This window comes from Heptranchias perlo, chromosome 29 (genome assembly GCF_035084215.1).
Source record: "Heptranchias perlo isolate sHepPer1 chromosome 29, sHepPer1.hap1, whole genome shotgun sequence".
Taxonomy (NCBI): domain Eukaryota; kingdom Metazoa; phylum Chordata; class Chondrichthyes; order Hexanchiformes; family Hexanchidae; genus Heptranchias; species Heptranchias perlo.
Window position 1 is genome coordinate 2,419,843 of NC_090353.1, and position 25,746 is coordinate 2,445,588.

The 25,746-nt window shown below is 47.1% G+C and overlaps 1 protein-coding gene across 2 annotated transcripts in view; it reads right to left on the reverse strand.

The window, feature by feature from the left end:
* Window positions 1–25,746, reverse strand: part of LOC137299325 (E3 ubiquitin-protein ligase arkadia-A-like) — a 102,322-nt gene that overhangs the window by 56,070 nt on the left and 20,506 nt on the right. For both annotated transcript variants that reach the window (XM_067967974.1, XM_067967972.1), the window contains exons 3-6: window positions 25,269–25,621; window positions 3,659–3,788; window positions 3,203–3,327; window positions 1,053–1,256 (exon numbers count right to left, since the gene is read on the reverse strand). In XM_067967974.1, the coding sequence (XP_067824075.1) occupies window positions 1,053–1,256; window positions 3,203–3,327; window positions 3,659–3,788; window positions 25,269–25,621 (812 nt within the window). The remainder of the gene's footprint in view (window positions 1–1,052; window positions 1,257–3,202; window positions 3,328–3,658; window positions 3,789–25,268; window positions 25,622–25,746) is intronic.

A 25,746-nucleotide genomic window follows, 5' to 3' on the forward strand; every position in this document is an offset into this window, starting at 1 on the left:
TATTATAATGAATTTGCCAGCTGTCTCACCACCTCGTCAGTATTTTTAAACATTAGAATATTTTGATCGAGTGGTTGGAGGCAGTTTTTCTGTGTTCTGGTGACTTTCACTGGTAGCCCCATATTTGACTGGGACCCATTATGTATCTGAAGCTCTGACTACTGGAAGCCTGTGGAGAGATTAAAATCCCTTGCACGAGTAAAAGAAAAAGGAACCGTCCTATAGACTTAACACAGCTCCCTCTGAAACGAAACTAACTCGACTGGTGAAGGAGTGCATCTAAACATCAGGTAGACTCATCATTTCCTCCATCTGTCTGAGCATTTGCTTTTTGTGTAGTGCCACTAGGAATCTGAACGGTCAGTCGGAAACAGCACTGGCAACAGCTCAGCTTCATGCTAACTGGGTATGATGTGAAACCACTCAAACAGGGAAATATAAAAAATAGTGAGAGACAGAGCCAACAGTAACCACTGGTCCAGGACTGGATGGGTACCGCTTGGTGCATTAGTACAGGGTTCAACACCAGGTCTGGATGGGTGCTGGATTGAGTCGAATGGGCCTATACTCTCTGGAGTTTAGAAGAATGAGAGGTGATCTCATTGAAACATATAAGATTATGAGGGGGTTTGACAGGGTAGATGCTGAGAGGCTGTTTCCCCTGGCTGGAGAGGCTAGAGCTAGGGGGCATAGTCTAAGGATAAGGGGTCGGCCATTTAGGACCGAGATGAAGAAAAATTTCTTCACTCAGAGGGTTGTGAATCTTTAGAATTCTCTACCCAAAGGGCTGTGGATGTTGAGTCATTGAGTATATTCAAGGCTGAGATCAATGGATTTTTGGGCTCTAGGAGAATCAAGGGATATGGGGATCGGGCGGGAAAGTGGAGTTGAGGTCGAAGGTATCGGCCATGATCTGATTGAATGGCGGAGCAGGCTCAAGGGGCCGTATGGCCCACTCCTGCTCCTATTTCTTATGCTGCTTGGTGCTGTGGTACAGGGTATAGCACCAGGACTAAAGGATGAGATGAATTGTTAGAAACTCAATACTCTACCTGACACCATGTGAGAAGCTGCTGAGGTGACTGTAGACGTACAAGCAGCGGTGGTACTGAAGGATGCACATGGTAAGTTTGTTGCAGCGATGTTAACAGACAGTGAAACTCCCGATGCTGTACCTTTCATCAAATCTGACTGCACGATTTCAGGACTACTGAGAGAGTCGTCAGGAGGGAGATCACCCAGTACAGTCACTGTATCTGTCACAAAAGTCGTAAGAGACAGAATGAAGTGTGAACTAGCACATCTGAATACTGCCCAAAATACATTTTTAGAAAATGGATTATTGAAGTCATCAAGTAAACAAAGTCCACTGGCCTGGTAAGAATGATCAAGGGGGGAATTTTAACCCACAAGAACGGGTGGGTTGGGGCGGGTGAGAGGTGAAAATCACACCTTTTGGAGCGGGACCTCAACCCGGTTCCAAAGCGGCCGTTTCCGGGTTGAACATGGATGCAATTAGATGCTGCGAGGAGGGGGGGGTCATTACCGGGGCCAGTGAAAAGGAGGCAGGAAGGGCCGGTTGATCAGGTGAGTGAAGGCCTTTATTGCACTGCTTGTGGGCCCGGAGGAGCAAGAGTGTTTTATCCAGGACCAAAAAGCTCACCTGCCATGATCGGACCCCTGCGAACGGCCGACCCCCCCCTGATGTCAGAGATCACCCCCCGATGTCCGAGACCCCCCCCGCCCGCCTCCAATCATCAACTCTTCTCCAGAACCGAACACCTCTCCCCCCCCCCCTCAATCAAACCTCCCAGCCCCCCCTGACCCATGATCTCTCTCTCCTTCCTACCCCCCTGATCTTCCTCCTCCCACCCCACCCCCAATCCTCCCCCACGATCTCTCTCTCCTTCCCTTCCCTCCGATCCTTGGCTGTGGCCTGCTTCTGCAGGCTTTCCCGCCTGACAATCAGGCTGGCTGCTGGGCGCCAAACTCGGAAGCAACATTTTTATCCTTCAATTAGGTCACGATCGAATATTCCAACCCATCAACTTTACTTCTGAGTTTCGTATCCAATAAACATTCCCCCTGCTCTCTTCCTGGCTCGATGTTAAAATCCAGGCCCACTTATCCAGCCCTGGCTATTCTTGCAGGATTCCACATGACGCTCCCCTCACAGCACACATCTTTCAACCCCAAGCAGACAGTTTTTATATAATGAAGCAACGGTGGTTAGCAATGCTGAAACTGTTCATGAGTGCATTCTGGATCAATATCATACCCAACAGGTCCCCAACATGCACTTTATTCATATCACAGCTAGAAACAGGAACAAATAGCTCAATGGGTTACAAAGGGAAAATAAGTCAAACTCCAGCCCATTCGTTAGCGACGGAGGCAATATGTTCTTCGTGTCAGCCGTGGGTCTCACTCTTGCCTCTGAGTCAGAAGGTTGTGGGTTCAAGACCCACTCCAGAGATTTGAGCTCATCATCCAGGCTGACCCAGTTCCAGTACCAGTTTCAGATAAGACTTTAAACTGAGGCCCCATCTGCCCCTCTCAGGGGGATGTAAAAGAACCCACGGTCACTATTTGAAGAAGAGTGGGGAGTTCTCCCCGGTGTCCAGGCCACTATTTATCCCTCAAACAACATCACTAAAACAGATTATCTGGTCGTCATCACAGTGCTGTTTGTGGGATCTTGCTGTGCGCAAATTGGCTGCCACATTTCTTACGTTACAACAGTGACTACACTTCAAAAAGTACTTCATTGGCTGTAAAGCGCTTTGGAACACCCTGAGCTCATGAAAGGTGCTATATAAATGCAAGTTCTTTCTTTCTCAGTGAAAGCAAAGAAAATAATGCAACTCAAAAACATATCATTGAAAGCAAGTTCTACGATGGGGCCACAGTGAACGACTCTATAACCAGCACATTGCGTCTTCAGGGAGCAGACAGATAGGAATGCCTGCAACTGCTTCCTGAAGCAGCCAATACTAAACGTATAGCTTCTCTACCAAACTCCTGGGGATGCCAACAGAGGCCAGGGGCTTCCTCACGGGTATAATTAACAGCACCCCAATGGGCAGTCAGGGCTGGGAGTGAGTTTGAAGGAGGTTGTCTGCCTGAGAGAAGGGATGGAAGAGAGGCTTAAAAAGTCTAAACACATGAGAGCAGTACACAAAAAAACAAGTCAAATCTTTACCGTTATCATCGAGTGTAAGGTCTACGACCTCAGCAGAGGTTGTCTGGTGACCAGGAGGAGCCTGGAGCCTGGAGCCTGATGGTTTCTTCACAGTGCGGCCGATCCATGTTCCTGACACCGAGGGCCTGCACAGATTGTGAGCAGAATTAGAGTGATGACGGAGGATGGAGAACCTTATAATCGGATAGTTCCCATTGCTCACCCCATAGACTCGTTTTAACACGGCAACCGACTGTGGCTCTAACATCAATAAAACAACCAACGTCAGGAAAGGGAACTGATTCCAACAGGCCACTGATCTATAGTATGACCCAGGAGTGCACTCTGCTACTCACCGCACTATACCCCGACCACTTCTACAGCTCAACCCTGCCTAATCCCACCCGCCCCAGCATTACCCACATCTAACCTGCGGTATCCCGATCAATGGGGAGATAGGCTGCTCCGTCACCTCACCTTTCATCATCTACAACGTTGATGATCTCCACCTCACTGTCGCTGGACGTGATATTCACCTCCTCACTAACCGGCAAAGTGGAGCTGGTCAGTGGCTCAACCACCAACACATCGTCTTCATCCATTGGGTCTGTAGAGAGAGTAGGCGGTTTCACAGTTTAATTATTTCCAACGGTTAACTACAGCCTTGTGCTCGGTACCAATCTCTACACCAATCTCAGTATCAGCAGCTAACTTAGTCATTAGTGTGAACACCTCCAAGGCATCCCTATTATCCAGTACTGAACACACACAAGCAATGAGAGTAACAGTGAGAACAGTACAAAGGAGAACAATACAGAAATCCCACAAATTACATAGCCCCCTCGGGGGAAGATATCTCTTGCTTCAAATGAAGATAGACCAAATGAGAGAATCCTTTGTCTTTCAAGATAATTTACAGCCAGAACCAACATGAACTTCCCTTCACAGGTCTCCCCGAACATCCCACTCAGCAATCTAATTCCACAAGACACCAGAAGGGTACGGAGCATCAGATGATTCTTTCCCTTGACAGGAGTCCTTGATACAATCCTGGGAGACTGGAACTACAAGGCTGGTTGTTGGAGAGAGGTGGCACAGTGACCAATGTTCTCAAGGCTGATGCTGAATGGGACTGCCCAACACTGAAGAAGTGTTTCTAGCTGCAACAGACTCTAAATCTATAGATGTACCGGCCAGTCCTGGAGCTGTGATCCCAATCCAAGGGCCTGCTGACAAGTGTTTCTTTTCTTTCTTGATTTACTGATTGCAAAAGGGATTGAGATCAGTTTCACAGTACCATACGCAGCTCCAGTCATTTCGGTGGCCACCTAGTGAGTTTAATCTGCTGAAAGAGCCCCATTGAGCATCTACACGGGAGCACAAACGAGTAACGAAAAACGGATGGACTCCAATTGGACAGAGCTCACAACACTTCAGTTCTGCACAATGGACACATTTCAATTGTTTGAGGACTTACTTCAGGAAGTGGGAGGAGTAAGAACATTTCCTTCTGTTCAGTAATTTGAAAATCTTTTTTACTTTGTGGCTGTTGAAGTCACAAACATAACAATTCCAGATATCAGCAGCTCTGCTGTGCTCATGCTGCCAGTTTAAAATCGGCTGCAATCTGCACATGAGCTAGCATTTTTAATAATTGGCTTTGCTAACCTTTCTTTCCACAATGTTAGTTTGGCTTTATTAGTTTTATTTATTTCTCAGTGTCAGAACCTGTGGTCCACCAATGATCTGCTCCCCGTCCCTTCATGAGGCACCACACTGCCCACCTGTTGGGGTTCTTCAACGGCATGTTCCCTCTGCTCTGCACCATATCGCTGCATGCATGAGAGAAAGGGGGGTGGGAGAGAGAGTGAGAGAAGGAGTGAGGAAGAGTGTGAGAGGGAGGGAGAGTGTGAGAGGGAGGGAGAGTGTGAGAGGGAGGGGGGAGCGGGGGAGAGAGAGAGAGAGAGAGAGGGAGAGTGGGAGAGGGAAGGAGGGAGAGTGGGAGCGGGGCGGGGGGGGGGAGGGGGAGGAGAGTGGGAGCGGGGGAGGGGGGAGCGGGAGGGGAGGAGGGAGGGAGGGTGGGAAAGGCGGAGGGAGGGAGGTGGGAGGGGGGGGAGGTGGGAGGGGGGGAGGTGGGAGGGGGGGAGGTGGGAGGGAGGTGAGAGGGAGAGAGAGAGAGACTGACTGAGACCATGAATGAGAAGGCAGCATAATGAAGGGGTGCAGGAGAGAAAGGTAAAAACTGAACAGAGGAACTAGAAGAACATTAAAGGGAAGGGAAACAAGACAAAAGACCTCAAGAAGGAAGAGGAAGTGGAGAGCAAGAAGTAAAATGAGGGGCAGAGCGAGAAGAAAAGGAAGAGGAGAGTAAGAAGGAAATTTTTATGGAGTTTTGTGAATGTTGATAATCGGAGGGGCTGCCTGACAAGGAGCTCCTCCCGCACCAGATTTTGTGTCTTTTTGATTGTTCTAAACTGCTCTGAGCACATCAGTTATTTTTAGAAAAGGAATACAGTGTCTGCTGCACAAAACAGGAAAAAAAGTGAAGTGATCCATCATTATTCTGTGATGGTGGCATCACTGCCTTCCGAGCAGTTAACCTTGGTTTGATTCTGGTGTTTTCACGTGTTTTCCAGCAGAGACATGAGGGCCCGAATAGCCTCCTCCTCTGCACTTAACTTCTATGGTTCCAGAATTCTCCATCCCTTAAGGGATCAGCTTGCACCACAATAACTATCGGTCGCCGTTACATTCCCTCACTGCCTGGGGCTCGGAGTCGTGCCCTGTATCCACTGCAGATCTTGAGTTAACAATACTGTACTGAACCTGCTCACGTGTAGAGCTACGATTGTGCTAAGGTTTATTTACTAAATAAAAGAGGGCGACTGCGTGATTGGGTTTTATGGTAAATATTCTACTTGGGTTCAGCATCACTAACCAGTCCCATAAGTGGCTCTGGCGTCCTCTATGATCCGAAGTGCGCCATTACCTACCCAGTATCTGGGTAAAAATAATGGTGAAACCCAGCAGTCGGATGGAGAACTGCTGGCACTGTCCACCAGTTGCTGGAATGTACCACATGCATTTGGTAGGCAGACTGAATGTACACTGTACCAGATCGATGGTCAGATTATAAACCCACAGACTACTTACATAATACAATAGGTCAATGAACAGTATTCAGTATAAAACGATGGATTTACTGCAATTTACCAAACTTTGCGATGCTCAATATATAAAAATAATAAGCTACCTCTCCCCATACACTGAACTGTGAAAACAGATGATCCTTTCTTACAGTGAGTCATGGAGTCAAATTAGCACAGGCCCTCTGCTGGCTGTAGATTGATAAGCTAAGCACAGGCAGCAGAATATAACCTCTGGCCACAGAATTGTTCATCAAATAAGATAATAGGTCTTGCCTCTACCTGCAGGCGAGACCAGTGTCTTCACTCCTGCCCCCCAGCTGCCAATCGACACCATACCCCCCCCCACCCTCACCACCACCCTCCCCCCCCCACACCCTCCCACCACCCTACCCCCCCCCACCCTCCACCACCCTACCCCCCCCCCCACACCCTCCCACCACCCTACCCCCCCCACACACCCTCCCCCCCCACCCTCCCACCACCCTACCCCCCCCACACCCTTCCCCCCCCCCCACCCTCCACCACCCCTACCCCCCCCCACACCCTCCCACCACCCTACCCCCCCCACACCCTCCCACCACCCTACCCCCACCCACCACCCTACCTCTCCCCACCCCCACTACCTCTCCCCCACCCCCTCCCACCCCCCCACTACCTCTCCCCCCCACCACACCCCCCCACCCCCCCACCACACCTCCCACCCCCCCCCACCACACCCTCCCACCCCCCTCTACCTCTCCCCCACCCCCTCCCACCCCCCCCACCACACCCTCCCACCCCCCCCCCCACCACACCCTCCCACCCCCCCCCACCACACCTCCCACCCCCCCCCACCACACCCTCCCACCCCCCCCCACCACACCCTCCCACCCCCCCCCCACCACACCCTCCCACCCCCCCCCCACCACACCCTCCCACCCCCCCCCCACCACACCCTCCCACCCCCCCCCCACCACACCCTCCCACCCCCCCCCCACCACACCCCCCTCACCACACCCTCCCACACCCCCCCACCACCACACCCTCCCACACCCCCCACCACCACACCCTCCCACCCTACCTCACCCCACATCCTCCCCACCCCTTCTTACCAGCCCCTAATCCCACCCTGCTCCTCCAACCCCTTATCCCCACTGCCTCCGGCCATCTCCCTCCCCCCACCCCCTCCTACCATCTCCCTCCTACCTACCCCCACACTCTCCACCCTATCTACCACCCCCTATCCCCCACCCTCCCTATCCCCCACCCTAACTACCATCCCCCTCCCCCACCAACCATCCCCACTCCCCCTCCCCTCCCCCCCCCCCCCCGGCTTGGTTCTTTGATTTGTACCTTTTCTGGCCTGTTCAAGATCCTGTGAAGACATGTCAGAATAAAGATCTTAACAAACCGAAGCATTTATATTATAATTGTAATAGATGGGCTGCCATTTTGCACTATTCCAACACAGAAAACACTTGTGGAATCAGCCTGGAACTGCCTCTGGTTCACTGCTTTGAAATGAAGCACTTGGCCATTTAAAGAACAAGGATATTAAACTGCATTATCCATCAGGAACTGGCTATGAGATTACCAGCGGATGTCTGAAGGCTCATACAGGCAACTTGTCCAGGTTTACCTGTGATTTTTTTTGCCTGGTCCAATTGTGCGTGAACCTTGGATTTCAACTCCTTGGAAACTGCCATTCGCGACGAGGGATCCAAATCACAGACCGAATACAAGGAGATTGTGACCAAAGAAAAGAGAGGCATTATAAACAAAAGCAGATTGTGAGCAAGTGGATTTAAATCCACAGCTCTCCTGACAGAGCGAGCAAAGTCAGGGCCCACCGTCATCACAAGGAGCTGGGCCCATCTGAGGATTGAGATTTACCGTTAATAAGGGCACGGCTTGAGTTTTTTCCCAGAACAGGTAAGGGTGGGAATTTATGTGATTAGTAGAGTCGTGATCAACAGGTGATAGTGTTGGCGGGAAGGGGGAAACCAGGTGATAAACAGATTCTGGATGAAGCAATGATGGGCTGAATCTGCCTTCTCACTCCAAACTTACATTCTTATCTGAATTGCTGGCCGGACTTCATTGAAATTACGAGAGTGCTTTGTGACTACACCGCGCTTTAACCCATGAGAATCAATACTAATCATCGTAATGGAGGTCCACCATCCTCCAGCCCAGCTTCTGCGACGCCTTTCTTGGTTGAAGGGCACCCGTACATTTCCTGCAACATCTTCAGCTGCACCTGCTCGACATCCCCACTTGAAAGAAACACCACCTGTGACAGGTACAGTACTGACAAAGCCCTGGCTCATCACCTCCAGCAGCAATGTGCTAACCCAGTGAAGGAGACATGCTCACCCTACACACTCCTCCAAGGAACATCAAGCTGCATCAGCAAAGCTTGGGGATTAAAATAAGTGGCTGATCCTGAAGATTGCTGTCTGGCTAGTTAACGACGGACGTAGTTAGGTTCTGAATGTTTAATGAGCTTCTTTGCAACGTAATCTGACAGGCTGGGTCACTATTTTTTTAAGTGTATTTTTGCACGTCGATTGAATTTTTTGATGTGGTATATCTGCACATTGAATGCATGGCTGAAAGGCCATGTGGGAAGGAGGGGTTCCATTTCATGCGACACAGGCACCAGTACTGGGATAGGAAGGAGCTGTACTGCTGGGAAGGGCTCCTCTGAATCGGAATGGGACCAGAGTCCGAGCAGAAAGGATAATTAGGGCAGTGTAAAAGGTTTTAAACTAGCAAGATGGGAGAGGGATCTGGTAGCAATAACAAAAAACTAAAAAGTAAAAGAAACAGGAGATGAGGTTTTAAAGGAAGTAGGTGAGAACACTGCAGAAGCCCTGACTATAATCTTCCAAAGGTCTCTCAACTCAGGAACTGTTCCTCTAGATAGGAAAATTACACGTCACTCCGCTATTTAAGAAAGGAGAGAGAGGGAAACCGGGGAATTATAGACCAGTTAGCCTAACATCTGTTGTCAGGAAATTAGAGTCTGTAATTAAGGATAGAGTGACTGGACACCTTGAAAATTTTCAGCTGATCAGAGAGAGCCAGCATGGATTTGTAAAGGGAAGGTCATGCTGATGAAATCGATTGAATTTTTTGAAGAGGTGACTAAAGTAGTGGACAGGGAAATGTCTATGGATGTTGTTTATATGGACTTCCAGAAGGCATTTGATAAAGTCCCTTATAAGAGACTGTTAGCTAAAGTTCAAGCTCATGGAATTGAGGGCAAGTTATTGACCTGGTTAGGAAATTGGCTGAGTGGCAGGAGACAGAGAGTAGGGATAATGGGCAGGTACTCACATTGGCAGGATGTGACTCGTGGTGTCTCACAGGGATCTGTGTTGGGGCCTCAACTAGTCACTGTATTTATTAACGACTTAGATGACGGGATAGAGAGCCACATAACCAAGTTTGCCGATAGATAGTATTGTAAGCAGTGTAGATGGAAGCATAAAATTACAGAGAGATATTAATAGATTAAGTGAATGGGCAGAATTGTGGCAAATGGATTTCAATGTAGGCAAGGGGGGAAGGTCATCCACTTTGGACCTAAAAAGGATAGATCAGAGTACTTTCTAAATGGTGAAAAGCTCGAAACAGTGGAGGTCCAAAGAGACTTAGGAGTCCATGTACATGGATCATTAAATGCCATAGACAGATACAGAAAATAATCAAAAAGGCTAATGGAATGCTGGCCTTTATATTTAGTGGACTAGAATACAAGCTGGTAGAAGTTATGCTACAGTTATACAAAGTCCTGGTTAGACAACACCTGGAGTAATGTGTTCAGTTCTGGGTACTGCACCTTAAGAAGGATATACTGGCCTTGGAAGGAGTGCAGCGTAGATTTACGAGAATGAATTTTTAAAAATTCATTCACAGGATGTGGGCGTCGCTGGTGAGGCCGGCATTTATTGCCCATCCCTAATTGCCCTTGAGAAGGTGGTGGTGAGCCGCCTTCTTGAACCATGTGGTGACGGTTCTCCCACAGTGCTGTTAGGAAGGGAGTTCCAGGATTTTGACCCAGCGACGATGAAGGAACGGTGATATATTTCCAAGTCGGGATGGTGTGTGACTTGGAGAGAAAGGTGCAGGTGGTGTTGTTCCCATGTACCTGCTGCCCTTGTCCTTCTAGGTGGTACAGGTCGTGGGTTTGGGAGGTGCTGTCGAAGAAGCCTTGGCGAGTTGATGCAGTGCATCCTGTGGATGGTACACACTGCAGCCACAGTGCGCCGGTGGTGAAGGGAGTGAATGTATAGGGTGGTGGATGGGGTGCCAATCAAGCGGGCTGCTTTGTCTTGGATGGTGTCGAGCTTCTTGAGTGTTGTTGGAGCTGCACTCATCCAGGCAAGTGGAGGGTATTCCATCACACTCCTGACTTGTGCCTTGTAGATGGTGGAAAGGCTTTGGGGAGTCAGGAGGTGAGTCACTCGCCGCAGAATACCCAGCCTCTGACCTGCTCTTGTAGCCACAGTATTTATGTGGCTGGTCCAGTTAAGTTTCTGGTCAATGGTGACCCCCAGGATGTTGATGGTGGGGGATTCGGCGATGGTAATGCCGTTGAATGTCAAGGTGAGGTGATTAGACTCTCTCTTGTTGGAGATGGTCATTACAAGGGTTAAATTATGAGGAGAGAGTACACAAATTAGGGTTGTAGTCCCTGGAATTTAGAAAGTTAAGGGGTAACTTGATCGAAGTTTTCTTCTTGTTTATTTTTGAATATACAGACAATATGGGACATATTATGGAGAAACTCTATTGGTCTGGAGCTTTTGGTACAGTCTGAACCACATTTTTCAATGAGTCTGAGTGTTTCATATGTATGAACTTGCGTCTTTGATTTTTTTGAATATTTTTTATGCAAGCATTTAAGTATATGGGGTAGGTAGAGAGAAACTATTTCCACTGGTTGGGAAGTCTAGGACTAGGGGGCGTAGCCTAAAAATTAGAGCCAGGACGTTCCGGTCCAACGACATAGGTAAAAAACAAAGGGATGAGGTCCTGCAAGGTGAATTTAAGGAGTTAGGAGATAAATTAAAAAGCAGGACCTCAAAGGTCTGGTTATATCAGGATTATAACCAGTGCCACGTGCTAGTGAGTATAGGAACAGGAGAATAGACGGATGAATGCGTGGCTACAGGGAGGGTGTAGGAGGGAGGGATTTAGATTCCTGGGACATTGGGACCGGTTCTGGGGAAGGTGGGACCTGTACAAACGGGACCAATGTCCTCGCGGGGGTGTTTGCTAGTGCTGTTGGGGAGGATTAAACTGGAGTGGCAGGGGGATGGGAACCTGAGCAGGGAGTCAGAAGGGAGTAAAGTTGAGAGCAGCAAGAGAGGGGAAGACCCAGCGGAAATTTACAATACAAATAGTACAAACAGTTGTTCAAGAACAAGTGAAAGGGAAAAGCGTGGGGCAGCAGAAAGAAAGTGTACTTTAGACACTACAGATAAAGTGAAAACTAGAAGGCGTAAGGCGATTAACCCAGCATCAAAGCTGAAGGTCAGACTAGGGTGTGTGGCCCAACTAAGAGTTCTATATACAAATGACGGAGTATAAGGAATAAATTAAATGAACCACAGGCTCAAATTCAAATTAGAGGGTATGACATGATAGTTATTACTGAGACATGGCTGCAGGATGGTCAGGATTGGGAACTAAATATACCGGGTTATAAGGTCTACAGGAGAGACAGGGAAAATGGAAGGGGGGAGGAGTAGCCTTAGTGATTAGAGATGAAATCAATTCAATGATAAAGGAGGATATAACGAGAGGTAAGCAGCCAACAGAGACCTTATGGGTTGAATTGAGAAATAGGAAAGGATCTAAGACTATAGTGGGAGATGTGTGGCAACAGCTCTGAAGTGCTGGATTGTATAAATGCAGAGATTAGACAAGCGTGTAAGAAAGGCATAGTGGTCTTAATGGGGGACTTTAACCTTCACATAGATTGGGAAAAGCAGACTAGCAACTGTCAGAAAGGTAGTGAATTTCTTGAGTGTGTTTGGGATAGTTTTCTACAGCAGTATGTCCGAGAGGCAACAAGGGGGCAAGTCATACTAGATTTAGTAATGAGTAATGAACCAGATTTAGTTAACAGCTTAACTGTGCATGAACATCTATCCAATAGCAATCATAACATGATCGAGTTCAATGTAGTGTTTGAAAGGGAAAAAAGTGAATCAGCTGCTAAGATTCTAGACTTGGGTAAGGCCGACTTCAATGGGATGAGACAGAGACTGTCCACAGTAAATTGGGCAAATCTGTTAATGGATAAAATGACTGATGATCAGTGGGAAATGTTTAAAGAAACATTTAACGTGATACAGAATCGGTTTATACCCCTGAGGGGAAAGAACTCTACTTGCCAAAAAAAAACAGCCATGGACAACTAAAGAGGTAAGGGACAGTATAAGACATAAGGAAAGGGCATACAAAAAGGCAAAAAATGGCACAGATCCTGGCGAATGGGAAAGATACAAAGATCAACAAAGGGTCACAAAACAGATAGTAAGAGCTGCAAAAAGAAAGCATGAAAAGAAACTTGCAAGGGATATCAAAACCAATACGAAGAACTTTTATAGTTATATTAGGAAAAAGAGGGTGGTCAGGAGCAGTGTTGGCCCCTTAAAAACTGAAAGTGGGGATATTGTCATTGACAATGGGGAAATGGTGGACATGTTGAACAATTACTTTGCGTCAGAATTTACAGTAGAAAAAGAGGATAGTATGCCAGAAATCCCAAGAAAACTAATATTGAATTGGGGACAGGGATTCAATAAAATTAACAGAAGTAAAGCATCAGTAATGAAGAAAATAATAGCACTAAAGAGTGACAAATCCCCAGGATCAGATGGTTTCCATCCCAGGGTTTTAAAGGAAGTAGGTGAGCACATTGCAGATGCCCTAACGATAATCTTTCAAAGTTCTCTAGATTCAGGAACTGTCCCTCTAGATTGGAAAATTGCACATGTCACTCCGCTTTTTAAGAAAGGAGAGAGAGGGAAACCGGGGAATTATAGACCAGTTAGCCTAACATCTGTTGTGGGGAAAATGCTGGAGTCTATAATTAAGGATAGGGTGACTGAACACCTCGACAATTTTCAGTTAATCAGAGACAGCCAGCATGGATTTGTGAAAGGTAGGTCGTGCCTGACAAACCTGATGAATTTTTCGAAGAGGTGACTAAAGTAGTGGTCAGGGGAATGTCAATGGATGTTACTTATATGGACTTCCAGAAGGCATTTGATAAAGTCCCACATAAGAGACTGTTAGCTGAGATAGAAGCCCATGGAATCGAGGGAAAAGTACAGACTTGGTTAAGAAGTTGGCTGAGCGAAAGGCGACTCACATTGAGCGAAAGGTAGGTACTCACATTGGCAGGATGAGACTAGTGGAGTCCCACAGGGTCTTGGAGCCTCAATTATTCACAATATTTATTAATGACTTAGACGAAGGCATAGACAGTCTCATATCTAAGTTTGCCGATGACACAAAGATTGGTGGCATTGTAAGCAGTGTAGATGAAAACATAAAATTACAAAGCGATATTGATAGATTAGGTGAATGGGCAAAACTGTGGCAAATGGAATTCAATGTAGACAAATGTGAGGTCATCCACTTTGGATCAAAAAAGGATAGAACAGGGTACTTTCTAAATGGTAAAAAGTTAAAAACAGTGGATTTCCAAAGAGGCTTAGGGGTTCAGGTACATAGATCATTGAAGTGTCATGAACAGGTGCAGAAAATAATCAATAAGGCTAATGGAATGCTGGCCTTTATATCTCGAGGACCAGAGTACAAGGGGGCAGAAGTTATGCTGCAGCTATACAAAACCCTGGTTAGACCGCACCTGGAGTACTGTGAGCAGTTCTGGGCACCGCAACTTCGGAAGGACATATTGGTCTTGGAGGGAGTGCAGGGTAGGTTTACTAGAATGATACCCGGACTTCAAGGGTTAAGTTACGAGGAGAGATTACACAAACTGGGGTTGTATTCTCTGGAGTTTAGAAGGTTAAGGGGTGATCTGATTGAAGTTTATAAGATATTATGGGGAACAGATAGGGTGGATAGAGAGAAACTATTTCCGCTGGTTGGGGATTCTAGGAGTAGGGGGCACAGTCTAAAAATTAGAGCCAGACCTTTGAAACTCTAGAGAATACAACCCCAATTTGTGTCATCTCTCCTCGTAACTTAACCCTTGAAGTCCGGGTATCATTCTAGTAAACCTACGCTGCACTCCCTCCAAGGCCAATATGTCCTTCCGAAGGTGCGGTGCCCAGAACTGCTCACAGTCCTCCAGGTGCGGTCTAACCAGGCTTTTGTATAGCTGCAGCATAACTTCTGCCCCTTGTACTCTCGTCCTCTAGATATAAAGGCCAACATTCCATTTGCCTTCTTGATTATTTCCTGCACCTGTTCATGACACTTCAATGATCTATGTACCTGAAACCCTAAGTCCCTTTGGACAGCCACTGTTTTTAACTTTTTACCATTTAGAAAGTACCCTGTTCTATCCTTTTTTGATCCAAAGTGGATGACCTCACATTTGTCTACATTGAATTCCATTTGCCACAGTTTTGCCCATTCACCTAATCAATCAATATCGCTTTGTAATTTTATGTTTTCATCTACACTGCTTACAATGCCACCAATCTTTGTGTCATCGCCAATCTTTGTGTCATCGGAACAGGCTCGCGAGGCTAAATGGTCTACTCCTGTTCCTATCTTCCTATGTTCTTATGAGTGTAAAGGTCAGACCAGGATGAGGAATAAAGTTAACATAAACGGTCAAGGAACAAATACAGTTTTGAAAAAAGTATAAAAGAACTGTTAAAAATAAAGTAAAAAGAACAACCCTTGAAGACAAATTAAATTACCTGTGAAGCAATGTACACAGCGTCCAAAATAAGAAGGGGGAACTGATGGCAATAATCCGTAGTGAGAAACCAGATGTAGTAGAAATAACTGAAACATGGCTACATAAATAACAGGACTGGGAATTGTAGGATTATAACATAATCAGAAAGGATAGGGAAGGAAGGTGGTGGAGAAACTGTACTAATGAGAATTTACATAATGGCAGTAGACAAAAAGGACATAACAGAAGGATAGAAACAGAATCCATAGGATTGAAATAAAAGGTAAGATGGGATCGATCATGCTAATAGGGGTATACTACAGACCATCTAATAATGAAAAGGTGGTGGGGAAACTTTTAGAAACGATAATCTGGGACAGAATTAACAGTCATTTGGAATGAGTGTGGATTGACTAGGGAAAGCCAGCACGGATTTGTTAAAGGCAAATCGTGTTTAACTAACACGATAGAGTTTTTTGATGAGGTAACATGAGGTCGATGAGGGCAATGCAGTTGATGTGGTGTATATGGACTTTCAAAAGGCGTTTGATAAAGTGCCGCATGGTAGGCTTATCAAGATTGCGGCCCATGGAATAAAGGGGGCAGTAGCAACATGGATACAGAATTAGCTAAGTGACAGGAAACAGAGAGTAGTGGTGAACGGTTGTTTTTCGGACTGGAGGGAGGTGTACAGTGGTGTTCCCCAGGGGTCGGTGCTGGGACCACTGCTTTTCTTGATATATATTAATAACTTGGACTTGGGTGTACAGGGCACAATTTCAAAATTTGCAGATGACACAAAACTTGGAAGGGTAGTGAACAGTGAGGAGGATAGTGATAGACTTCAAGAGGGTATAGACAGGCTGGTGGAATGGGCGGACATGTGACAGATTAAATTTAATGCAGAAAAATGCAAAGTGATACATTTCGGTAGGAAGAACGAGGAGAGGCAATATAAACTAGAGGGCACAACTCTAAAAGGGATAGAGGAACGGAGAGATCTGGGGGTATATGTGCACAAATCGTTGAAGGTGGCAGGGCAGGTTGAGAAAGCGGTTAAAAAAGCATACGGGATCCTGGGCTTTATAAACAGAGGCATAGAGTACAAAAGTCATGATGAACCTTTATAAAACACTGGTTCGGCCACAACTGAAGTATTGTGTCCAGTTCTTTAGGAATGGTGTGAAGGCTTGACAGAGGGTGCAGAAGAGATTTATTAGAATGATTCCAGGGATGAGGGACTTTAGTTATGTGGATAGACTGGAGAAGTTGGGGTTGTTCTTCTTGGAATAGAGATGGTTGCAAGGAGATTTGATAGAGGTATTCAAAATCTAGACAGAGTAGATGGAGAGAAAATGTTTTCATTGGCGGAAGGGTCAAGAACCAGTGGACATAGATTTAAGGTGATTGGCAAAAGAACCAAAGGTGACATGCGGAAAAACTTTTTTACACAGCGAGTGGTTAGGATCTGGAATGCACTGCCCGAGGGGGTGGTGGAGGCAGATTCAATCATGGCCTTCAAAAGGGAACTGGATAAGTACTTGAAAGGAAAATATTTTCAGGGCCATGGGAATAGGTCTAGCTGGATTGCTCTTGCATAGAGCTGACGCAGACTCGATGGGCCGAATGGCCTCCTTCCGTGCTGTAACCTTTCTAAATATGTAAGCAAATATATGAAATGAATAAAGGACATAGAATAATAATTACGGGAGATATTAACTACCCCCAAATTAACTGGCAAGAAGAGGTGGGTAAAGGAGTACTGGGAATGGAGTTTTTACAGTGTGTGCAGGACTCCATTCTTACCCAGTTTATAAAAAGCCCAACAAGAGAGGAAGCACTGCTGGATCTAGTAATGAGAAATGAACCAGAGCAGATACGAGAAGTAAGCGTAGGGGAACACCTAGGCAATAGCGATCATAACAAAATCAAGTTTAAGATAAAGATTAAGATAAAGTTTAAGAGAAGGACATAAGTGAGACAAAGACCAAAGTAATAAATTGGAAAAAAACTAATTTTAAGGGGATGAGAATGTAACTAGGGAAAATAAACTGGAAAAATTTACTGACAAACAAAGAAATAGAACAGCAGTGGGAAACATTTAAAACGGTGATCAATAGAGTCCGGGAGAAATATATCCCACTAAAAAGAACAAACTAATCAATAATGACACACCATGGATGAATAAAGAAATAAGGGCAAAATTGAAACTAAAGAAAAAGGCATTCACTCAGTACATAGACAACAAAGGGGAGAATAACAAAAGGCAATACAAAAAAATCAAAAAACAATTAGGAAGGCAAAGAGAAACTATGAAATTAAATTAACAAGGAATATAATAAGAAATAGTGAAGTATTCTACAGACACATAATAACAAAAGGAAAATCAGGATAGGGATAGGGCCACTAAGGGATACACATGATAAACTCACAGGTAATGACAATGAAATGGCAGAAATATTAAGTAATTACTTTGCCTCAGTATTTACCAGGGAGACTAACAGGGTGAGCATGACATTCGAAGAAGAGATCAAAAAAGATATTAAAACATTTAAGATAGAAAGGGGGAGATAATTGATAAACTGATCAAACATAGAGAGGATAAAACCCCTGGTCCGGATGGATTGTATCTGCACATATTAAAAGAAGTTGGGGAAGAGATAGCAGAGGAACTATTACATATATATAAAAATTCATTAGAAAAGGGAATAGTGCCAGAGGACTGGCAGACAGCTATTGTGATTCCTATATTTAAAAACGGAGATAGAACATCAGTGGTGGGAAAGATAATGGAATCTTTACTCAAAGATGTAATATAAAAACTTCTAGAAACTGAAAATATAATATAAGAATAGTCAGCATGGATTTCAGAAGGGAAGGTCATGCTTGACCAAGCTTAATGAATTCTTTGAAGAAGTATCAGAAAGAATAGACAAGGGTAATGTAGCAGATGTAATATATTTGGATTTTCAAAAGGCCTTTGATAAGGTACTACATAATAGACTCCCGACTAAGGTCAGAGCATGTAGAGTCAGAGGACAAGTAGCAGAATGGATAGCAAGCTGGCTACAAAATAGAAAATAGAGAGTAGGGGTTAAGGGTAGTTACTCAGACTGGCAATAGGTGGGAAGTGATGTTCCACAAGGATTGGAGCTGGGACCACTGCTGTTTTTCATAAACGATTTAGACTCAGGAATCGGAAGTACAATTTCAAAATTTGCAGACGACACCAAATTGGGGGGTATAGTTAATGCTGAGAAGGACTGTGACAAAATACAAGACGACATTAATAAACTTGCAGAATGGGTGTGTGATTGGCAAATGAATTTCAATATAAGTGTGAGGTGGTCGGAAGGTACATTTTGGTAGGAAGAATAAGGAGGCTTGGAAAATAAGTAAATGTGGTAGAGCAGCAGAGGGATCTCAGGGTTCACAAATCACTAAAAATAGTGATGTAGGTTAAGAAGGCCATAAAAAAAGCAAACAAAGCACGGGTTCATTTCTAGAGGGATAGAATTGAAAAGCAGAGAAGTTATGTTAAACTTATATAGAACCTTGGTTAAACCACACTTGGCTCTTTTCTCTAGAAAAGGCTGAGGGGTGACCTGATCGAGGTCTTTAAGATTATGAAAGGGTTTGATAGGGTAGATGTAGAGAAGATGTTTACACTTGCAGGGGGAGACCAGAACTAGGGGCCATAAATATAATTTGGTGGGGGTAACTATGACTCTTTTAAGAAGTCTTTCTTGGGAGAGTCATAGTTAACGTAGCTGCGACCCTCTTCTAAGTTCTCAGTCGCAGTGAACCGTGCCTCCTCAATGGTCCTGCTGGTAACAACGTACAAACATTGGCAAAATGGGCTGTTGAGAGAATTTAGGAAGGATGATCTGTGGAGATCTAACAGGTTTATTCTAGCCATTTCGGCAGATCCCAGGATACATTAGGTGGTCTGGCGGTGATCACCTCCATAGGAGGGAACATAAAGAAAAAAACTGCGTTCGCTCACGGCCGGTTGGGAGTTTCAGCAGCCCAGACGTAAAATACAGAGCTGATCCCGCTGGATCACCAGCACCAAGGCCTCCATCAAAGATCATCGGAGGGTGACATTTTGAGAAGATCAACACGCGCCCACCAGGAAACCAATCGGGGAAGACTGGCCCGGAGGTATTCCTGAAGGTCAGGGGACCCCGACAAGTGTTCATATGCTGGTACGGTTGTCGTCAATTTTATTAAAGCAACTCAAGAAGACCAATTTCACCCTTCTACGGATAATTTATGGACTATTTTATCATTTTGTATTTTCTTCACTATTTCTATGCTATACGAACTGATTTTACAATTTTATCATTCCCATTTTAACTTGTTTTGAGTCTACTGATACGTACAACTGTCAAGTATAAGCTATATCGTCTATGGTTCATACTGTTCTTGGTCATGATTTTAATTTTGTATAAGCCTTGAAGCATGCAACAGTCTATTATAGTGGCCATTTATTATTTTGTTATAACAGTTACATTTTTTTCTGTTCAATTATTTACTTCAGTATGTTTTATTTTATGATTCTAGATTTTATATCAATTTTTATTTTAATCATTTTATTAAAGTTTTCCTTAATATTTTAGTAACCGGAATATAATATTCTGGTTCATTTCCCTTGAGTACAACAACGCTTGGTATCAACGCTTGGTGAATTACTGAAAATCAATGACTTTCTGTTAACATCTCTGGCCCCGACGCACCCCCCTCCCCCAATCCTGTGTGTAGTCCCTGGATTTGACTCTAGTAGAGGAGCTACTTAAAAACTCGTAATATACATTCATTCAATGGATTGATTCCAAGAGTGTTCTTAGAATAGTCACTATTAAATCCAATAGGGAATTTAGGAGAAGCTTCTTTACCCAGAGAGTGGTGGAAATGTGGAACTCGCTCCCACATGGAGTGGTTGAGGCAAATGGCATAGATGCATTTAAAGGGAAGCTAGATGAGGGAGAAGGGAATAGAAGGATATGCTGATGGGGTTACATGAAGAGGGGCAGGAGGAGGCTCGTGTGGAGCATAAACACTGGCATGAACCCGTTGGGCCGAATGGCCTGTTTTGGTGCTGTACATTCTATCTAATTCTATGTAATATATAAAGAATGAGACAGGCATTTAGTGTCTTCATAACAACGCTGCTCATTTCTGATACCAAGATAACATTTTAAAGTGCAGAATTTGCTGATGTTTGGACATGTGATGACAATGCTTGGTTCTCCTAGAGCATTCTTTGCAGCCTCTTTGTGTAGAAGATATTAAATGTTACCCAGTTGTGGGCCCATTACAGACAACTGACATGGAGGGTCTTTGCTCAGAAATATTTTGTTGCTCATCTGTACCCTTGGAATTGGGGCAAGACATTTAATGTCTGGGGGTTCAATCTAAGCAAGTCAATTTAACAAACTTAAAAATATAACGTCTGTAAGGGAGAAGGGAGGAGAGTGCTGGAGTTTGTGTGAGTGAGTGTGCAGTGTCTTCTCCTCAAGTTCCAACACTCTATCTTTAGACTGGGCAGGGAATCAATTTCCACAGAGTTCAGCATCACTTCAAGAGCATCACGTGGGGTTTCTAGACCCCTTGGGTTATAGGTCACATCATCCGACACTTCCTTAAGGGAGTCTCCCTTTGGGATGCTGCTCTGGGTGGTCCTCAGATTTTTTTAAATTTTTTTTTATTCGTTCACGGGATGTGGGCGTCGCTGGCGAGGCCAGCATTTATTGCCCATCCCTAATTGCCCTTGAGAAGGTGGTGGTGAGCTGCCTTCTTGCGAGATTTTACAACTGAGTGGCTTGCTAGGGCATTTAAGAATCAACCACATTGCTGTGGGTCTGGAGTCACATATAGGCCAGACCGGGTAAGGACGGCAGGCTTCCTTCCCTAAAGGACATTAGTGAACCAGATGGGTTTTTACGACAATCCGGTAGTTTCATGGCCATCATTACTGATACTAGTATTTTAATTCCAGATTTTTTATTTAATTAATTGAATTTAAATTCGCCAGCTGCCGTGGCGGGATTTGAACTCATGACTCTGGATTTTAGTCCAGGCCTCTGGATTACTAGCCCAGTAACATAACCACTATGCTACCGTTGGTGGCAGGAGAGGAGGTCTCCAAATACTGATTATTCAACGATCACATCAGCCTACTGTGGTCTGGGCAGGGCAAAGAATGGGGAAGGTTTTACCTCTGTGAGGTGAGGCTGCTCTTCTTGGAATGAATAATTTACAGTCTAGGCTCTTGTGGATCCTTTAATATTACCTCCTGCAACGCTCTCCAATCCAATGATGAAAGATACTTATCTTTCTCTGCAGGCAGGACATGGGTGTGACCTGGGGGGAGCATGAGAAAGGGTGGGCATCTTTCTTCACACCTCTCCCAAGAAGCAGGCGGCTGCCATCCTGGTTCACCAGGTCGCCCATTTTCAGCTGAGCGTATTTTGGGGGTGAACAGGGCCGCATTCCTGTTTTTATCCATTGGGCTGGTGCATCTATTATTACACCAGTTAGTCTAACGTCTTTTTGGGCAAACTCTTCCCATCCATAACTTGTGGTCACGTTACTGAGTTTTAGAAATGCTCGGGTTAATCGAGGACAGTCAGCGAGGATTTGTTAAAGGTAAGTCATGTTTGATAAATTTAATAAGGATTTGTTTGAAGAAGGGACCGATTGGATAGGTAAAGGGAATTCCGTAGATGTAGTGGACATTGATTTTCAGAAGATACTCGATAAGATGTCTCGTAGGAGGCCTGTTAGAAAAACTCAGGCATATGGTTATAAGAGGAAATGCAGCAGCGGGGATCGAAAGTTGGTTGATGGACCGGAAACAAAGAGTTGGGGCAAATGGGTAGGATTGGTGTTCCCCAGGGATCAGTGCTGGGACCACTTTGGATTTGGGTACAGGGAACTCAAACTTGAAATTTGTTGATGACACAAAAGTAGGAGGCTTGGCAAACGGTGGGGAGGAGTGTGAAAGACTTCAGGACATAGACAGGTTAGCAGAATGGGCAGACAGGTGGCAGATGCAATTTAATGTGGATAAGTGTACGGTAATACAGTCTGGGAAAAAAACAAGCAATGGGTATATAGAGTCAATTAGAAAGACAGTGAGGGGTGGGGACAAGCAGAGACCGAACAGTTCAAATACATAATTCCCTGAAAGTGTGAGTGCAAGGAGATGAAGCCATAAAAAGGCCAATAGAATTTGGGGTTTTATAAATAGGAGCACAGAGTACAAAAATAAAGAATTAATGATAAATTTGCACAAAATGTTGGTTAGGCCACAGTTAGAGGACTGTGTGCAGTTTTGGATGCCCCATTATAGAAAGGCCATTAAAACCATAGAGAGCGCACAGCGTAGATTCACCAGGATGAGGCCAAGGAAGGGAAACTATAGTTATGAGGAGAGATTTGAGATTCTGGGACTATATTCACAGCAGCAGAGAAGGCTAAAAGGAGATTTAATAAAATAATGAAGAGTTTTGATAGAATGAATAGGGAAAGACTAATTTCTCTGGTTGGGAAGTCAGTGACGAGGGGTCACCAATTTAAAAGTATCAATCAGAGTGAGGAGAGGTTAGGAGAGATTTCTTTACACAGAGGGTTGTTGGAAATTTGCCAAAGGGACAGACTGACATCATCTGACAGTTAATGCAGAGACCACTAGATTTTTAAAAAGAAAATTGTAGCGATATTTGAGGCAGTGGAAGGCTATGTGAGTTCTGTCACTCCCCCGTGAGCTCTGTCACTCCCCCCGTGAGCTCTGTCACTCCCCCGTGAGCTCTGTCACTCCCCCGTGAGCTCTGTCACTCCCCCGTGAGCTCTGTCACTCCCCCGTGAGCTCTGTCCTTCCTCTCCCTCCCCTGTGAGCTCTAACCCCCCCCCCTCTCCCTCCCCAGTGAGCTTGATCCCCCCTCTCCCTCCCCTGTGAGCTCTATCCTCCCTCTCCCTCCCGTGAGCTCTATCCCCCACCCCCCCCTTTCCCTCCCCTGTGAGCTCTATCCCCCCCCCTCCCTCCCCTGTGAGCTCTATCCCCCCCCTCCCTCCCCTGTGAGCTCTATCCCCCCTCTCCCTCCCCTGTGAGCTCTATCCCCCCCTCTCCCTCCCCTGTGAGCTCTATCCCCCCTCTCCCTCCCCTGTGAGCTCTATCCCCCCCCCTCCCTCCCCTGTGAGCTCTATCCCCCCTCTCCCTCCCCTGTGAGCTCTATCCCCCCCCCTCCCTCCCCTGTGAGCTCTATCCCCCCCCCTCCCTCCCCTGTGAGCTCTATCCCCCCTCTCCCTCCCCTGTGAGCTCTATCCCCCCTCTCCCTCCCCTGTGAGCTCTATCCCCCCTCTCCCTCCCCTGTGAGCTCTATCCCCCCTCTCCCTCCCCTGTGAGCTCTATCCCCCCTCTCCCTCCCCTGTGAGCTCTATCCCCCCTCTCCCTCCCCTGTGAGCTCTATCCCCCCTCTCCCTCCCCTGTGAGCTCTATCCCCCCTCTCCCTCCCCTGTGAGCTCTATCCCCCCTCTCCCTCCCCTGTGAGCTCTATCCCCCCTCTCCCTCCCCTGTGAGCTCTAACCCCCCCCCTCTCCCTCCCCTGTGAGCTTGATCCCCCCTCTCCCTCCCCTGTGAGCTCTATCCTCCCTCTCCCTCCCGTGAGCTCTATCCCCCACCCCCCCTTTCCCTCCCCTGTGAGCTCTATCCCCCCCTCTCCCTCCCCTGTGAGCTCTATCCCCCCCTCTCCCTCCCCTGTGAGCTCTATCCCCCCCTCTCCCTCCCCAGTGAGCTCTATCCCCCCCCTCCCTCCCCTGTGAGCTCTATCCCCCCTCTCCCTCCCCCTGTGAGCTCTATCCCCCCTCTCCCTCCCCTGTGAGCTCTATCCCCCCTCTCCCTCCCCTGTGAGCTCTATCCCCCCTCTCCCTCCCCTGTGAGCTCTATCCCCCCTCTCCCTCCCCTGTGAGCTCTATCCCCCCTCTCCCTCCCCTGTGAGCTCTATCCCCCCTCTCCCTCCCCTGTGAGCTCTATCCCCCCTCTCCCTCCCCTGTGAGCTCTATCCCCCCTCTCCCTCCCCTGTGAGCTCTATCCCCCCTCTCCCTCCCCTGTGAGCTCTATCCCCCCTCTCCCTCCCCTGTGAGCTCTATCCCCCCTCTCCCTCCCCCTGTGAGCTCTATCCCCCCCCCCTCCCTCCCCTGTGAGCTCTATCCCCCCCTCTCCCTCCCCTGTGAGCTCTATCCCCCCTCTCCCTCCCCTGTGAGCTCTATCCCCCCTCTCCCTCCCCTGTGAGCTCTATCCCCCCCTCTCCCTCCCCTGTGAGCTCTATCCCCCCCTCTCCCTCCCCTGTGAGCTCTATCCCCCCCTCTCCCTCCCGTGAGCTCTATCCCCCCCCTCTCCCTCCCGTGAGCTCTATCCCCCCCCTCTCCCTCCCCTGTGAGCTCTATCCCCCCCCCTCTCCCTCCCCTGTGAGCTCTATCCCCCCCCTCTCCCTCCCCTGTGAGCTCTATCCCCCCCCTCTCCCTCCCCTGTGAGCTCTATCCCCCCCCTCTCCCTCCCCTGTGAGCTCTATCCCCCCCCCTCTCCCTCCCCTGTGAGCTCTATCCCCCCCCCTCTCCCTCCCCTGTGAGCTCTATCCCCCCTCTCCCTCCCCTGTGAGCTCTATACCCCACTCTCCCTCCCCCTGTGAGCTCTATCCCCCCTCTCCCTCCCCTGTGAGCTCTATCCCCCCCCTCTCCCTCCCCTGTGAGCTCTATCACCCCCCCTCTCCCTCCTCTGTGAGCTCTACCTCCCCTCCCCCGTGAGCCCTATCCCCACTCCCCTCCCATGAGTTCTATCTCCCCTTCCCCTCTCCTGTGAGCTCTATCCCCCCTCCCCTTTGAGCTCTATCCCCCCTCCCCTTTGAGCTCTATCCCCCCTCCCCTTTGAGCTCTATCCCCCCTCCCCTGTGAGCTCTATCCCTCCCCTTGCCATTGGGCTCTCTAATTCTCCATATCATTAAGTTCCTGAGCAGCTCCCGTTCTGTTTGACCGGAGATTGACCAAGGTACTGTACCCAGGAGATCCTGATGGTTGTCCTGGCCGTTGTCGCAGGCTATCACTTCATCCAGCTGCGAGTTGCTGCTGGAGCCCCCGTCGCTGGAGCTGCCGATCCACTGCGGAGTGCACTTCCTGCGAATCACTGCCTCCCGTGCCCGCCGCACCCGCTGCATTTGCTCCTTCTGTTTCTGGGTTCGCTGACATTTCTTCATCCGGGGCAGCTTTCGAGAGGACGTGTTCACCCATTTCACATTGGAGCTGGACTGACTGGTTTTAGCAACCCGGGCCCTGGAGGACGAGGCAGTCCCTGCCCTCGAGTATTGCTGCTGCTCCTCCCCATCTCTTGCTGACGGACTGGCATCTGGGGGCCTGGGAACAAAGTTCGAACAATCACATTGCCATCTCAGCAAAATTCTAACTCCCACAAACAGGGGCAAAGACAATGCACAAGGAGCACAGTGACACTGTGAATCTGCAGCCCTCCCTCCACGATA